This window comes from Mytilus trossulus, chromosome 14 (genome assembly GCF_036588685.1).
Source record: "Mytilus trossulus isolate FHL-02 chromosome 14, PNRI_Mtr1.1.1.hap1, whole genome shotgun sequence".
NCBI lineage: Eukaryota > Metazoa > Mollusca > Bivalvia > Mytilida > Mytilidae > Mytilus > Mytilus trossulus.
In genome coordinates, this window is record NC_086386.1 from 67,767,928 (window position 1) to 67,786,922 (window position 18,995).

General features: G+C 31.1%; 1 protein-coding gene across 2 annotated transcripts in view; it reads left to right on the plus strand.

Moving 5' to 3' along the window:
- LOC134696570 (polycystin-1-like protein 2) overlaps positions 1-18,995 on the plus strand; it is a 59,423-nt gene that overhangs the window by 18,502 nt on the left and 21,926 nt on the right. For both annotated transcript variants that reach the window (XM_063558425.1, XM_063558426.1), the window contains exons 5-15: positions 2,842-2,941; positions 6,315-6,388; positions 9,116-9,361; positions 9,589-10,099; positions 11,239-11,286; positions 11,751-11,836; positions 12,989-13,222; positions 14,051-14,221; positions 16,004-16,158; positions 16,434-17,040; positions 17,522-17,642. In XM_063558425.1, the coding sequence (XP_063414495.1) occupies positions 2,842-2,941; positions 6,315-6,388; positions 9,116-9,361; positions 9,589-10,099; positions 11,239-11,286; positions 11,751-11,836; positions 12,989-13,222; positions 14,051-14,221; positions 16,004-16,158; positions 16,434-17,040; positions 17,522-17,642 (2,353 nt within the window). The remainder of the gene's footprint in view (positions 1-2,841; positions 2,942-6,314; positions 6,389-9,115; positions 9,362-9,588; positions 10,100-11,238; positions 11,287-11,750; positions 11,837-12,988; positions 13,223-14,050; positions 14,222-16,003; positions 16,159-16,433; positions 17,041-17,521; positions 17,643-18,995) is intronic.

Sequence of the window (18,995 nt, forward strand, 5' to 3'; positions counted from 1 at the left end):
CATAATCAATGCATTAACACACACAACTTGAGAGTGGAAAAATCGATAATAAGCATTTTCCGTTGTGCATTATCCCGGTAAGTATAGTGTCCGGTGGAGATCGTTTTTTTCTGGTAAATCGGTCCACTATTTTCAAATGTATAGATCAGTTTTTATCGAGTGATCTTAAATGCGATCAGATCAATGTATTGCTATTTCGCGTATATAATATTTAAATTCATGACTTGTTATCCTTGTCTAAGTACGAAACATGTTTTGAGCACAAACGACGCACAATGTCCTTGTTCAGTGCTTAACCTTGTTCGTGTTTTTTTCGAGAGCAACATTTAAATCGTCCGTGTTTTAAACAAAGGGTCCAGATTTTAAAAGAAAATGTGGATAAGAATGAAGACATTATGGTGCTTAAAAAATAACTTTTTCTAGTTTATAACTGTGAAAGGCGAAAGGCAAATTCATATATTCCTAACAAGTAGCAAAATTTACTACTTTGTTGATCAAATTTAATCGTTTTCAATTTAATGAAAACCTGATTCTTTGTAAAACTGTCGTTAGAACTGAGAACAAGGGGACTCATAATATATGTAATATGTATGATATTTTATTTAACATTAAAACATCTTTTTCACGTCTTACAAAAAACGGGGGTTTTGTGTATACATTTTTGATAATATTCACTCGAAACAAACGTGGTCACAGTCGACAAAAAAACCGTTTGAATCATGATCCCAGCCGGACACTATATTTATCTACCGAGATAATTGTGTTGAATTTAAAAGTGTGTTCATTATGGAGTTATATATTATTGGCAATTGATATAGCATAAGTCCATGCATTGAAACACAACTCAAGAGAAGAAACAGTTGACAGAGGAAAAAACGCCATTTTTGAAGTCACAGGTTTAAGAAAATAGACCTTTCTGAATTTTCGTTTTGTCCTGGTTATTTTGTGTGTGTATTTTTATGTGAATACTTGTGTAACATAAAAAAATTAATGGCCCCAATTATTACAGTAATGTATTTGCTTTCAAATGAAAACAAAACTGATAAATTCTATTGCTAAAACCAAACTTTTATGGAACAAAATACCTCTCTCCAAACCACCATATACATGCCGTGTGTATGAATCAATGAACTTTTGAGGAAGGGTAATTATTTGTTAATTTTGTTTTCATTAACACAGCAGAACTAATCAAAACTGTGGTTTATGAAACTCCAACGCCTTAATGATTTGTTGAGATCATCTATGTCTATGCTAACAAATGAATTTGGTAATTAGAAATGGGAGAAAGTCATATTCTGGGATAATCTCTTCATTTTTAAATTTGAATTTGTCCTTTTCTTTTTGAAATTTCGGCCGTTACAGAAATAGCTTTGAACAATCTGGGATGCTCTGAATTTAAGTCTTTGATATACATTAAAAATAATTGAACACAATTGATACATAGTTTTATGGTTTCAAGTCATTCTCAGTCAATAGGGTTTTTATTTGCTCACATTTGCATGCGTACTCCTTTTAACACGACTTTGATTAACATTAACATTGATCTCCTATGCTTATATTTTTTTACAAAGTTTTCAAAGTCTTTAGTAACAAATATATATATGTTCCAGACCATATATGTATTTGAACCGTACGCGTACGGTCCAGACCGTATACGTATACCCATACGGTCTGACCATACGCGTACAGTCGGACCGTATGAGTATACGCGTACGGTCCAGTACGATCTGACCATATATGTTATTTGATCACATGATATGGGTTAAAAACAATGTTTGTTTTTAGTTTTACAAATTGTTATTGATAATCTATTACAATTAGATAGATAAAATGAACACACGAACAATTGAAATTAGGTATTTGTTTAATTGTATATCTGAATCCTATTTTGGTACTCTCGCCCAATGTGACAATTCAAGTAACGTAATATTTTAAGCATTTTCATTTACTTATTATGCAGTTCATGCATGTTCTTTTGCATTTGCATTTTTTGGTAAAGTTACTAAATATGCTAAAACAATTGAACTCCCACTTTATGTTTTACTTCCGATATCTTCAATTTCAGCGTTCATAATACAATTAATGTACTACTGATTAACATGCTGAATACAAGAGATTAACATATTTAATTTGTATCTAATAAACTTGACCAACTTTTTAATATTAGTCAGACCGTACGCGTATGAGTATTTTGAAAAAGTACGCATACGGTCCATACCGTACGCGTACGGTCCAAATACTCATACGGTCTGGAACATATATATATGTTATAACAACTGATTTATATCAGATTATTCTTTAGTGGAATGATTAACTTTGTTCAGTGTTTTGAATTCATAGTTTTCAGATGGAATATGTTAGAATAGGGAGTAAATGTTCAATATTTTAAGGTTTTACTCTATTGAAATCAGTTCTGATGTTCATCAGAAAGCTTAAATATTGTTCTTCCAAATGGAAACAATCAAATTAATGATTGGAAAATTATTTGGATAAACAAGTACAAAAATAAGGTAAAAACTTGGAAATTCTGCAAATCTGAAAAATTCCCCATTTTCCCCTCTTCCTCGTATTCTAATGGAAAAATGTATCAAACAGGTCAAATGCCGCCAAGTATATTCAGTTGAACAATAATAAACTGAAAACATCATATTTTTAATAGTGTGGATATTTAAATGTATTCTCTTGGTCTCTTATTGCATAATACTCAGACTGGTATCATCGACAAGAACTGAAACAGTCTCCGAAAATAAAACAAACTTTTGATTCATATTTTGTACATCACTCGAAAAAAATATTTCGCCATCTTTGATTGATACTCTTAATACTCTTTATAAATTTCAGCAAACCACAAACGATATTTTCTCGTTATTATTGTCCAAGTTAACCAATAGTCTGGAATTTTCAGACGAAGAAACAGTTGATTTGTCAGACTTTTCTCAAGGTAAAATATGCAGAATTTTTACATAATCTGTTATAAAACTGTAGTTATTTGTCAATAGTAAAGAGATTTGTTCTGCATAAACATTTGTCAAGATTATGTATTTCTCACCCTTATTATTATCTTTATACATGTATAAAAAAAAATGGATAGAGGGCTAAACGTACGCTTTTTATATTAAGACATGCATTCACCTTTTAACGAAAAACATGATGCTTATCCCAACACAAGTTTCTTGCTCAAGATTTTAAAAAAGGAAATTTCACTGAGATACTGCTGCTTTTGTTGTTTCTGTCACAAACGTATTGAAATGAGCAGATAATATTTTCAAATTTAGAATACATATTTGAAATTAGAATACATATTTGAAATTAGAATACATATTTGAAATGGATTGTATCAGTGTATATAAAGTGTGAATCCAGCTAGTTCGTTTTCACTATCATATGCAAGTATGTCTATTGTAGAATAAAGGATCATGGGAAAACAGTATTTGTTTACCTTTCGAAAATACCAAAATAATGATTTTAAGGAAAGTTTCAACATAGATTCATTGTGATACGTCTTTTTAATGTACAAACATAGCATTACAGTTCATAGAAGTGTTATAAAAGCGACATAATATAGCATATCGATTATTGAAAGCAATCCATTTCTAATGTAGAATTTTCAAAGATGCGAGGAATTTTTATTGTTTATTTATGTGACAAATTGACTGGCAACAAATGAAAAAATAATATATAGCTATTCAAACTTGTAACAAAAACGCTTCTCAAAATGTCACATTGAGACGAGTAAATTTGAGGACGTAATCTTCCATGCAATACATACACATGCGAACAGATGAATCTTTTTCATACTTTAAACGAAAAGTGAAATAAAACAACTGTTCTGAAATCAAGGTGAATGTAACTAATGTATACTTGATGCAACTGGCTTATTAATTTCAAATTGAAACACCCCACATTATTTTCTGAGCCATCAAAAGAAGCAAGAATCATTTTAATTCGACGAGATCAAGAAGTTTTTTTTCATTTTTTCAATATGAAGATATTACAAACGCTTTAACATATACGGTGGTATTGGATTATTAAAAGCCAAACTTCATCAGTATTCCTCACAGACAATCCTTATAACATTTTAATGCAAAAGGACAAACGTCATTGAAGACTCATTGGTGGCCTTCGGCTGTTATCTGCTCTTTGGTTGGCTTGTCGTCTGTTTGATATATTCCCCATTTCCATTCTCTGTTTTTTTTTTAATTCATCGTGTTATGATAACGAACTTTGGTAGTGTACGATAGGTAAGGCTCTCAAACATAAACTAAAACTACCGGTTAACCGGTTAATCGGTCGAACGACTATCCAAGTAACCGATTAGGCAAAATTGAACGATTTGACAACACGTATATTAAGCCCATTATAAATATATTAGAAATATATTAGAAAAGTAGCGGGTTTTTTTTTGTATCCCTTTTTATCCCGTCCCGATTGATTTGAGCCATAGATAGATATAAGAAGATGACATATTTGACCATGAGACAACTCTCCATCCGAGTCACAATTTTTAAAAGTAGACCATTATAGGTTAAAGTACGGTCTTCAACATGGAGACTTGGCTCGCACCGACCAGCAATTTATAAAGGGCTCCAGTGTAAGACCTTTCAAACGGAAAAACCAACGGTTTAATATATATCGAGATGTACTACGTAATTAGTGATGAAGTGTCATGGAAGTGAATAAATAAGACCAAGGATACAGATCCCTACGATTACAAGAAATTAAATAGAATACATTCGATATAAATGTTATTTCTTTTGAAATTATTAGACTGTTAAATCATACTTTCCTCCGCAAGTTAAACTTTGTAAAATTCTTCTCTTACTTTATCCATTGTTTGAGTCGGCTAAATTAAAGCTTTAATAGATTTTAAAAAGTTCATATAGTGAAAATGCACCGCATATATAATACTAATGAATCGCCCTACAGTGAAAATGAAAGTATAGTATCATTATTCGACAGTAAACATGACTCGCATGAAGAAAGCATCATAGTGGAATTTAGTTCAACATGAAGAAACCGAAATATTCTACGTTATACAAAAAAGTAAAATCACAAAAATACTGAACTTAGAGGAAAATCAATTGGGAAAGTCCATAATCCCATGGCAAAATCAATTAACAAAACGCATCAAAAACGAATTGACAAGAACTGTCATATTCCTGACTTGGTACAGGCATTTCAAATGTAGAAAATAGTGAATTAAACCTGGTTATATAGTGCTTACCCTCTCACTCTAATGACAGTCTCATCAAATTCCGTTATATTTACATTGATGCGTTAAATAAACACAATAAATAAAATAGTCAAAATATGGGTACATCAGTCATCATCGTCCCAACTTTAATAATTGTGTTGAAATAAATATTTTTTTGCAACAACATCTTATTTGCCAGTTTTAAATCACCTGCCCGATCTGTTCGTGAAATGTCCTAAATATTCACCTATACACCGGTATGTATTTTTACAGCTGGATTGCTTTAGGCGCGATAAAACCGTGTTCGCATCTCTTATATTGTCTTACTTGTATTATTTATTTCTAAACCTATACATTTTAACTAATTTTCTAAATTTTCTTCAAATATAAAAAAAAAATCATCTGTTTATTTATCATTCTACAGTTTGTTTGAGAGACAACAAGTTAAGCATAATCTACTTACTTTCCCGGATCACCTGATTCACTGATTTTGCTGATGACAGTTGTTTAGAAAAGAAAAAAATTAACGAAAATAGAGAAAATGTCAGAAATGTGAATTAAAAAATAATAATGTTACTTTGATTTGACACCAGAAATTATTGTCAAATTATTAATGTCACACATGCATCATTTATATGATCATAGACATTACAAAATTTAATTTGGTTAATTTTAAAACTTTTGCCTACTTGAACAGTATTCAATACGTAGCCTTTTCAAACAAATATTAGTATTCAGAAAATATCAAAAAAGGTAGAGCAAGAGAAAGGCCTTATATGACCTGCATAGGCAGTGTTCTATTTTCAACTAGTTTAAGACCTCCAAATACAATTACCAACTTACCATGATGATTGACTATATGCAAAACATCTCTCGTGTAAAAATACTTTTGGGTACTAAGATGTGCTCGATATTACCTACTGACAAATATTTGTCAAAATATGTGTATTTTTGTAGACCCTAAAAGCGGCTAGAATTTCTGATATTTAAACACATAGGGACGACATTATGCATAGTTGCTTATAAAGTTTTTCACAAGTTCTTGTTATAATCTATATGTAACTGACCATTTGAGTGATAGCTAGTAAATACTTTTAAATTGTTTTCATCTTACTTTCAGATATGACTGAATTGTATTCTGATGTTTTAAAAAGCACACGACTGACACAAGACACACTAGCAGCTGGAGATAAGGTAGACAAATATTACAAAAAGATGAACACATTAGACAAAAGACGTCAAATTTAAATGTCTAATTTGATAGAGTAAAACTAACACTCTGTTTGATGCTATCGAATTCATTCCAACAGATGCAATTTAAAATAAAACAAGCAGATTTAAATGCATTGTTGGGCCTTTGGACGTTTGGAGAAAGTAAACAAATACATCTATATTTTTCTGTTAATCTAAACTTTTCACTTCTATTATCGTTTTTCGTAATTGTGGCAAGCAAATATTTAATTTTCCTACTATGATGGTTAACTCAAATTTAAAGAAAAGCTTACATTTTTTTGTCGGGAAAATATGTTTGGTACACATGTAATTAACTGGTGCCTCTAATAGAGGTATAATTTACAGAGATAGATGAAAGTAAATATAAATCTCCTTTTAAAAGGGCATCCGATACAGTTTCAAGGGAGTTAAATCTTGGTGCGACGTTAGTCGTTGGAATTCCCGCAAAACGTCACTTTTTATCATCTATTTTACAAAATATCCATTTATAATTACGGAAAATTACACGCATTACGCGTGTAATTTTCCGTAATTATAAATGGATATTTTGTAAAATAGATGATCCAATTTCTTTTACTCACTTATGGTCACTTCTACACCATTAATAGTAGTGCATTTGATTCTAACAGGATAACAGACTTATGACATTATAAGAATTAGAAATACAACACATTACTGTTTCTGTGAGTTTAACAAAATAAAGTAAAGTGAGCAATCTATTAACAACATTTGGTTTAACTAAAAAGTAAAATCACAAAAATACTGATATCAGAGGAAAATCAAATTTAAAAGTCCCTATCACATGGCAAAATCAAATGACTAAACACATTAAAAACGATTGGACAACAGCTGTCATATTCCCAACTTGGTTAAGGCATTTTTTTACTGTAAGAAATGGTGAACATAATGCATGTCAATTGTAATTTTCATCCATGTTCAAATTTTGATTTGGTCCGGATCCGTTTTTATGACCACACAGAACTTGCAAATGATATTTTAAAACTTATATCGAAAATTTAGGTAAACGGAATAATTTCTCCTAACTAAACAATTTATTTATGTTCAATAAATAATGATATGACGTTGAAATTAACAATGATACAACATAAATAAAAGAACAAAGTTCATATTTCCTCCACGTTGCACTTTTTTATCAAACAAAAGTCAATAGCCAACAACATTGATATACGCCCATCAAAATTTTGACGGGACGTATTATGGGACGTATTATGGTAAACAATGTCCGGAAGGACAGACAGAGAAATCGACGTGCGATATTTTATGTACCACGCAATGCGTCGCACGTTGGTGAAACAAATATTTATATAGTTATTTATCAATAAGACAACTCTCCACAAGAGATCAAAATGACACAGAAGTTAACAACTTTGGGTCACCATACCGTCTTCAACAATGAGTTAAGCCCATAATGCATAGTCAGCTGTTAAGTGCCCAGATCAGACAATGTAAAATAATTCAAACGAGAAAACTAACGGCCTAATTCATGTACGAAAAAGAAGTTCCGTTTGCAGGAAAAGACCTCATGTAAGTCACCTTTTGGTGGGACCCATTGGAAATAAGTATATACAAGTGAACTCTAAAACTGTTTAGGAGCCTCTATATTATATTCCATTGTAACCATTGAACAGAATAAAATTTTGAATTTGTGAATAAATGTGAAATTTAAAAAAAAGTTATTACAAGTGAATAAAAGGATGTAAGGAGTATCTTATTTATGAAACAGCAGCCCACCAAACAAACAAAACAAAAAATAAAACATCTATAGGTCAACATATAGTATAAAACAATACACGAGTGTGTACAGTTCATGTACCTGTATGTCAAGTTCTAATTTGCCGAGAGTCTTTACATTGTAAAATCCGTAAAACATATCAAGTCCGTAATAACTTTTCTTGAGTTATTTCTCACTTAGACCACAAGGAGAGAGGGGTATTTTTGATTCACATGATTTTATTTCCGGAAACAATATTGCCAATTTCTAGGTACCTCTTTATAAGCAATACTTATGCATCTGAGAAATACTGTCGATAACTTACAGAAATAACGTCGAAATTGTCTGCCATCGACGTCGTGCATTTTAGCGCTAACGTTGAGGTTACCAAGGGGATAAGTCGTGTTTATCTTCGAATCCAGCCAGGTGACATATATTTTTTATTTAAAATTTGGAGAAAGCATAAAAACATGCAGTTTATGTAAAAAATGATAAAGATAACATTTTCAGAAACACTTTATTTTCATATTTTTGGGTTAAAAAAATACCACTTTGAGCATCTTGTCCTCAATGTTTGAATAATTGTAAAGTCATTATTGTGGGAATGTATTTTTTTCCTTATTGTCAATAATCACAGCTTCAGTTTGAATTCAATCTTAATCATTTACAACGAAAAATATCGACTCCAAAAATGTTATAACATTGCCTTACTTTTTTACAAAATTGCACAAATCCCCAATTTTCAGTCTCGATTTTTCGAAAACAAGCACGGTGGCCTATGTTTTATTTTGTGTTTTACTTTATAACTCGCCAATGCCTTTAAAATATTTTAAAATTATAAAAACGACATTATTTGGAGAAACTGTATGGATGCCCTTAATTCAACATTAGGCCTTAATGATATGAACTGTGCAATTGATTTAGTTATTGTTAATTTTACAATAATTTTACTTAAGTTGAAGTCAACAATCGATACAGCTGAGGACAACATGATTCAAATGGTCAATATGGTTTTAGATAAACGACTTATTGACGAGCACTCTAAACCAGTTGATATAACAACGACTGAAGTTTCTGTGTTAGCTATAAAAGCTAAAGGCGGAAAGTTACCGGAACACTTTTTAACTGCAATTGGCGGACTATCTCTACCATACTTTGAAACATTCCAAGACAGATCTCGGAAGAAAGAAATAGTTATAATTGTAAGTCAACGTAATTTTCAAAACACATGTAACATTACTGTTAAAAAATCATATAACATGACCATAAACATAAAAATAAAACGTTAAATTCAAGCTTTTTTGATAGTATTGATAATGATTATTAATTTATTTAATCTTCCTAAACTTAAGGATGCAATGAATGAAAGATGGCACATTTTTTCCTTCTTCAACATTGAAATCGTTTGTTTATTCGTATACATTTACAGGTATTTGCGTATAAGATAAGTCCATATCTATACGTGGAAAATCCAGAATCTGTAGGAAAAGGTTCATCAGTTGTTAAAGTCGCAATATTGGAAAAAGGAAAGAAAAAGGAAAAGGATATACTCAAAATTGAAGACACGGATGATCCCTTAGAAGTTACACTTAATAATGAAAAACTAGAAACAACAAACCAAATGTTGTCAATGACAGAATCATCCACAGACTCTGGCATCTTTATGAGCTATGTGGACACAAATCTCACAGCAAACGAATTTATCATTGAAATTAAGTTAAAATCATTAAAAATTTGTGATATTTTTGGCAAGTATGATACTTTTCCAGATCAGAGCGATTATGATTTATATGTAAAAACAAAAGGACGAAGTAGCATTATCTACCGTAATCCATTAAAACTTAAAGCAAGCTATTATCAACAGTCGTTGAAAATAACCTTATTGTCTAACCCAACAAACAGGTATCTGAAACCATTAGTTGTAACTGCAAGTTGCGAAGGTATGTATTTATCACTATAGTCATTAAGATTAATTTTCATATACTAGCTACCGATATGGTAATTTTATCAATAATATACCTTTATGTTCCGAAAATTTAAAACTAAACAAACTGATTAATTGTGATAGATTACATGTATTAATTATTGTTTTTTTTCCAATTGTTATCGAAGGTAGAGTGTATAAAAAGTGATGCAGTGTAGATACCCAACCTGTCAAAACCAAAGACTTTAGAATTAGCATTTTCTGCTTCTCTAATAAGCATGCAGCATTAAGGAGCTAGTAAGAGCACAGACTTGTCGGCTCGAAGTCGTGTCGGTCTAGTACAAAGCAGGGTTTATATTGATTTCGCAGTACTTAACGTGAATCGGCATTTAATTTGTTGCTGGAAGTTAACAAAACATCAAATGACAGAAATAAACAGTGCAAAAAAAATGCTCTGCTGTAATTATACCATAATTATACGCATGCGCTCTCATTATAAGGGGACGAAGTCACCTATTTCGGAAGAAAAATCATTTAGGTTTTGTTTTAAGTTCTAAATAAAGTTATGGGATTTGAACATTGATGACCATCTGTTACGCCCTATTCACTGTTAACATCAAATTAAACCACAAGTAATAGGATCCATTTGTGCACTAAAATGGTTCCTTTTTGATTTTTTTTGTAAGTAGTTTTGAGGGACAGTCTGTGAGCAAAGAAAGAAGGATACAATGTGGCTGCTATGAATTGTCGTTTACATCTGTACACTTGTAACAAAGATATAACTGCACGGTTACATGAACCATGATGACGTCTTTCAATACCAACGTATTAACGTTAAAGATCCAAGGTTCATAAGCCGTTTTGTCACTAGTAAACTGTCAAGGAAATCTTTGTATGAACCAAACTTAGAAAAGTCATAATTCATTTGTTGATGACGCCCAAATTATCTTAAATTGAAATAGAGGTTCAACTGTGTTAAACTTAACCAACTTATATTTCGAACTCATTTTGATCCGACACTGCACGCGTTCACTTCAATAAGCAGGACTTAGAATTGGCATTTTAATTTATCAAACTACAATCTTTGCAAAAATTCTAAAATTTAAACGATGATCGCAAAGAGTTGTCATGCACATGCATCTTCTCCTTTTTCAGATGACCGACATGATAGCGACACACGGGAGAAGAGATCAATTTCGCTAGGTAAGGTGATTACATGAGATACCTGACACATTTTGCTAATATAATTTCATCGTGTATTTAATTTGAAATGTCATTAAGATAATTTACATTCATTGCAGATACTGGTTTGGTCTTAATTGTATTTTTGATGTCTTTATGTAGTAAAAGATATAAGGACCAATGTGAATTTAAATGTTTCTGTGTTATTCCGAAGATGACCGAACAAAGCAATTATTTTCATGCAGCCTGCTTTATGAATTTTGTGTATTAATATGATACTTACCTGTTTAATAATCGAGTACAGTTTCATTGCCACCTTTAATATCTGCATCAAATTTGTATGTCATCGAAGAGTATTTATATTCCAAGACATTTAGCAACACGTTACTATAATCCCTAATTGACTGACCTGTATGGTCGAAAATAAAGATTAATGTAGTCAGAATGGGTTTAGCACTCATAATAATATTATATACTACTTACAGTGACACACAAATTCCGAACAAGCTATATAATCTCCTCCACTTTGCTCAAAACCTCCGAAAACTGGACAGCAAAAGAACGCAAAGAGGTAATTATGATGTAAATTAAAGGAAATTATTTCCAATTGGAGATTATTTGTGTTTCTATCAGGGGTAGGGTCAATCATTTTAAAATGCAATGGATTATTCTTTGTACTTTATTCGACCTTTTTAACTTTTTTTGTACGAGCGTCACTGATGAGTCTTGCTTAGATGAAAAGTGTGTCTAGTCTAAATACAAAATTTAGTCCTTGTATCTTTGATGAGTTTATTTACTAGTATTTACACTCGTAACCCTTGAACAAAGGGAAAATAAAACTACGTCTTTCGGACTTATCACTGAGTCAATTGTTGTTGAACATCTGCCAGATTGCCGTAAAGTGGATAACTTATGATAAATTGTATAAATACTTTTTATCCTTGCATAAAACACCTTTTTTAAATGTGTTTACAATATCATTTACATACAGATATAGGAAGATGTGGTATGAGTGCCGATGAGACAACTCTCCATCCAAATATATATACATGTTATCAAGAACTTAACTAGGAGCAGGGTAGAATGCATATCGCTTTAAAGCATTGGTCAACAAGGGGCTTTTCTCTATAAACGAAATAGTGTTTTTAGATTAGAGCGGGACGTTCAGAAAAACCGGGAGTACTATTATTTTTGCTCAGACACCAATGACTTTTTACAAAGTCTAAATAATAGATCAACGCTCTTGAATATCGTATGAGTGGAGAAATGTATACTCAGAGCTTTGCGTGAGGGACACATATTCCTAAATTTAGAATGGGTTCCCAAATTTTATAGCAGAATTTCAATCAAACATAATCCGTAGTTTCATTAAAGTCGTGTTTTAGTTCAATAGTTCTTGCTAAAGTTGTGGACCAATAACAGTAAAGTTAACTTTTAAATAGTTTCCCCGTGGTTTGGTTGGACCAGTAGTTATTTGCAATATTTGTATCTTTAATAAATGTTCTGATTCAATTAGCTATCAGATTGAAATTCATTACTACATCTGTAACAACTTTATTTTTTATCCATATAGATATAATTGTAAACATTAATGCTGGGATGAATATATGTTGTATTGCATATATAATACTCTCTAAAGGCTTGTTACTATTTAAGAAAGTTGAATGTTTTATGTTATGTGTGTTTTATAATTGCATGTGTACTTTTCAAAATATTATTCCAGGACTTGAGAACTTCAGACAACAAAATAAAATTTAAAAGTAACTTTCTTGGTGCGTTTTCTGCTGACGTATTTTTCATTCCTCCAAGTGATATAGATTTTTCGAAGATATTTGCCACTTTTACAACATCATTGGCTGACAGCCCTTATGCCCTGGCTGCAATCATTACCATGTTAGTTATCAATAGTTTACTGACAATAAAATTACGACGGTTAGATAAAAGTGATAATATCATGGTAAGTTTAGGATACCATTGACCTTTTGATAATATTGTAAGTATATACAAGTGATAATATCATGGTAGGTTTAATATAACTTTGACCTTTGCATGATAATATAAGTATAAAAAAGGAACAACCGAACAAAATCTTGTGAGCTAGGTTTGCAGTCCTCTTGTTTTATATACATCAAATTTAATTCGTTTAATTAAATCTGGAGGTAAACATTGATTGAAAGAATACATTTAGTTTTTTAATTAGTTATTTTTAATTACATCGCCGCTTGTAACTGACTATATAAATATTTAATATAGGGCAAAACAAAGGAATACCGGTATATTGTTTTCGTGTATTGAAAATGTAGTGCAGAAATAATGACTTTATATGTTGGCAGAATTTAGTAAAATCGAATAAGATATCGTGTTTTTTTTCAATTCCAATTTATGCACCTGTTTATTCTTTTTTGATTGTTAAAATGACATACTGGATAAATAAATTAAAATCATTTCAAAGATGGATATCGTAATTGTCCTTATTTATTAGATTTCTAGGAAAGACTAAATTGAAAAATGTTACAATTAACATAATGCCGAATGTAATTGAGGACACACACACATGTATCATGACCATTCTCTTTTCCTGTGTAAGTCGATACATTTCCGTGTATTGCTTGTCCAGTTTTGTTGTAAGCTGTGCTATAAAATAAACCAGTTTCGTAATTGATTTTGGTTGAACCTGAATGCTTTAAAATTATTTTATTGTTTTACTTCCAGTGAAATCTTACTTTATCATGAATAAATTGTAAATTCTAATTTCTTATGCGGTAATTTTCTCAAATTATTTTAGTGGGAATTCCTTCCTTTGAAAGACAATCCTGATGATTTTTCCGTGGTATATTTTGTTACCATTGAAACGTCAGTAAACTCAAGCAGAGAAATGAACTCCTCTGTTTATCTTAATATAATTGGACAAAAAGGCTTTTCAGGGACACGCAAAATGGATGACGGGATCCGCAAGGTACGTATTAATACTCTATACTCAATTATGTGATTTTTTTTTTATATCACAGATTGCTTAGCTTTCTTGTTACATTTCCTATAATACGATCAATTTAATAATAAATTTAACACAAGATTTACATAAACGTTAGTTTCCATGACGATGAAAACATACACAAAGACAACCATGTTTTCACTTATAAACAAATAAATATAATATATAGTTCGTCTCAAATTTTGCCAAAAATATAAGATCTTCAAATATTTTTTCTTCGCTCAACTGGATACGAACCCTTGCTCCAGTGACATCTTGGCAACACCGCCTGCACCTTGCCTAGTACCATAGACCTCGCGACCATCTAGGCTACATGTGTTAGTTTTATCCTATCAAATCTTTATAATCTTTCAATACTTTCATACAGGGGAGTAATATATATATATATATATATATATATAAAAAGACAAAACTACCCAGTCAGTTTAATTGAAAATGGAATTAAAAATGCATTGAAAATTCCAGTCGATGAACTAAGAAAAACAGTGTCAAGGGAAGACAAAAAGGATAAACAACAATCAATTCCGTTTGTAATAACTCATAATCCACGTAATCACTAGATCTTAAATTCTGCTAAAGGGTTTTTACCTATTCTACATAAATCAGACCCGTCAATTCGAAATTCTTCCTGTTCTGAACACTTTGACCGATGTGGAAAGGGAAAATGTAAAATATATCCCTTTTTTAAGATGTGGACCGAAGATAAAATTCCGCGTGAAGCCAAGGAACAATATTTTATTGAACTTTATAAGCCCACATTAAATAGGAAGTGAAATTCGGTCCGTTAATAAAATTCCTAAGATATTTACAATTACCGCATGACGTTACTATAACGTAACGTCACAAGTCGTTACTATTAACGATAACAATTCTGTCTGATGAACCGCTGGAGATGCGGTGAAAACGCTAACAGAAACAATGTTCGATTTATAATGTGATTGTTTGTGTTTTTTACTTTTAAACTATATATATATATATACGGAAATGAAAATAGCACTTTACGCCTTAGGTTCCTTATTATTTATTATCATGATAAGCAGAGGGAGAAATAATACATTTATAAAATTAAATTTATATTCAATTTTATAATATATACGGCGTGGATCAGAAAATAGTGTGATTACTCAACACTATGATCATAATAAGCAAACACAAAATTATTTTTTTAATGAAATATGAAAAAAGTTAAATATGAAAATTTTGGGAGAGCAAATCATGTCCTTTTGAAAACAAGCACTAACATGATTTACATCATACCTTTATTAGATTGTCCGTTTATAAAATAGATAGATAAATAAATGAGAGCCTAAGCCAATCGAAGGTGTAAAGTGTTATTTTTATTTTTATTTATATAGTATTCTGCTGTATGAAAATATTTAAAATACTATAAAGATTTGATAGAATGAAACAAACGCACTTGTCATTATAAAATATCGTGTTCCTCTCTGAACATCGTGTCTACCTCGCGCGACGTAAATGTCATGTATTTTAATCAATATCACGCTACGCTAGTCCATGTTCCCACTATAGGAACTTCTTTAGCAGTTGTGTGCTCTTAAGCAAAAACATATCTTAAATAGTTAAAAAGAACAACTGAAAAGAACACTAAATAGGTATCACGGTTACCATCGCAAAGTTGTCGACCTATACACCATATCTGTCTCAACTCATTCGCGCAGTCTTAGATATTTAATTGTTCCCTTTGTATCTTCCAATGGTGCTTAAAATTCAGCATGTGTTTATTAGAATTTCAAAACCGGAACAACATCCCACTTTGCAATGAAACTAGAAGAAGACATTGGAAACATAAAGAAAATACAGATTTGGCATGACAACGCTGATGGTCATACGGAGTGGCATCTCCTTAAAGTATCTATTATCAAGGCAAATACTCTACAACGGTAATATGTAAAGTGCTTACTTGTATACAAAAAAAGTTATATTGGTTGATTAAAATCATTCTTTAGTTAACATTTTGAAAAAATCAAAATGCTAACTTTCTTCTTAAATAATTTATGTTTTCACTCTGTTAAAGTATTTCTTTTTGAAACTTTTTTGAAAATATAAGAATATGAGTATCCCATATTTGTCACATATATTTTAATGTATAAATACATCAATCAAAGATGATCAAAAGAGATATTTTGTATAACCATACTATATTTACATGTCACAGGTATACATTTCTGTGTGGACGACTTTTATCACTGAAAAGTGATAAGGGACGGCTATGGTGCAGCTTAAATGTGTTTAATGAAGATGTGGTTGAAACAGATACATTGTTTTATAACATAAGTCGACGAAAGTTATTTGATGATTATCTGTGGGTTTCCCTTATCAAAAGACCACAGTTCAGCCGATTTACAAGGGTTCAACGACTATGGTGCTTGACAACAATTCTTTTTCTTTCAATGGTGTCATCAGCTATGTGGTATGACATGCCAGATGTTGAAAAGAAACAGAGTATAATTTTAGGACCGCTCAAGTTGAATTTTAAACAGTTTTATGTGGGACTTATGTCTGGAATAATAGCTTTATTGCCAAGTATAATTTTGGTTCTAATTTTTCGAAAAAGGAAATTTAGAGGTGAAGTATGTTATGGATGTTATTTACCATGGTGGTTTATCTTCATCGCTTATGTATTAATCGTAGTATGTGTCGTGATAAGCGGTACATTTGTGTTCCTGTATTCACTTCAATGGGGAGGAGATAAAACCTTGGAATGGATGATATCGTTCCTTCTCTCTGTGTGTCAAAGTGTTCTGATACTGGAGCCATTAAAGGTAAACATATTTTTCAACATGAAAATTACGATGCCATATAATTTACATTATGGTTTATTTTAATTATCCGATTTTTTTATATACATAAATATATATCATGACTGAATATGGCAATCGGGAATAAAGCGATAACTAAACATATCTAATATTTTTTTCGATTTACAGTATTATAATTTTCAAAATTGTCACTAGTATTCACATTAGGTCATTTTTTTTTTGGGTTTTAAGTACAACAGACCAAAATCCGTAATAAATCTATCAAAACAATTTTCCATGAAGGAATTGACATACTTATAGAAGAGAATTATCGTCAAAATGGACAACAAAACGACCTCATGATTATAAATTTAATTCACAAGCAGTGATGCTACTGCACATAATTGCATAAACATAATTTTGTTAAGGTTTTAGTCAAAAAGATCAATACAAAAAGTCGTTATCGTTGAAAATATCATGCAGTCTTGTAAATGACGTATTTCAGGCAATAGTAATAGCTGCAGTGATAGCTTGTATATTTAAAAGTGTTGGAAGCAAGGAATTATCTGATTCTTCAACACCAATACCAAATGGAGACAATTATTGCAATGCCAATCCAGCAGAGGGTGAGCAATTACATGGGTTTAATTATTTGCCAATTACGTTGAATTATTATGTTCAATTTTTTAATGAAATACCAATGTATAGATATATTGCGCCCTAAGAGCTTTTCGTCATTAACCTTCACCATAAAGAAAGTCAAATATCTGAAAGCATTAAATGACTGACTGGGACTTACAAATTAAGTCTAATCTATTAAAGATAAACTCATTTTACTTGAAAAGAGAGACAACAAGATATAAAGAGGGCACATAAATACTATCAGTTGAAGAAAACAGAAAACAATGACCAGCGTAAAATATGAGATAAGTTTTAAAAGATAACACAGAAAGCTAAAGATTGATCACTATGAACCCTCAATATACCAGGATGAATCTATGTGATGGGTAAGCAGTTCCTACTCCACTAGTGACACCCGATATGTAACTCTTGTTTAGATACATTGATTAGTCATGGCCAGTTAATTGGCAGTTTGCCATTAGGAAATAAGAGATATGTGTTGTCCAACGAAAGCATCGGTAGTTAACTTCTTTAATCACATAAGGGAGCCGAGTAAAAATTAAAATGAAAGTGGTTATTGTTTAGCACAAGTGTAAAATAAGACTTTTACCGGTAAAGATAACACAAATAGTTTAATATCAAATAGCACAAAATACAAAACTGAAGAGGTAAGCTAAAATAAGAAATATTCATTTCTTTTCGATCAAATTTCGGTGAGATGTTGGTGTGATCAACACTTAAACGAAATCCTACTATTTTCCCATTGATAAAAAATCAATATTAACAAGCTATTAAAATCAGGTTTTGATAACATGCAGTCGAAGGTCAATGTAAACCTCTTGAACTAGATATTCAGAACGCATATTCAATTTATGAATATCTGATATCGATAGCAATCTCATTAAAATAACAATAATTGGAATTGTGAACGCCATACGCGCGTTTAATAAAGACTCATCAGTGACGCTCGAATAAAAAAAGGTAAAAAGGCCAAATAAAGTAAGAATTTCACAAGCATGAAGACCTAAAATTCTTAAAGTTTGGCCAAAATATAGCTACGGTAATCTATATCTGGGGTAGAAAATACATGTTATTTTAAAAAATACACAATGTATCAAGTTTTGAAAACAGTTTACTAGTAATATATAATTATAACCATATCAATGAAAAGTCAATAGCCAATGTGTATGTCCAAACTTTAAATATATAGTAATACTAAGGATTTTCCAACCTAGCAATAGGTTAATGTAGCTTTATTTTGGCAACATCTTTCGTGATTTTGTGCAATCAATGCTCTTTAACTTCTTACTTTATTTGGCCTTTAAACTTTTTATTTTTGAGCGCCACTGATGAGTTTA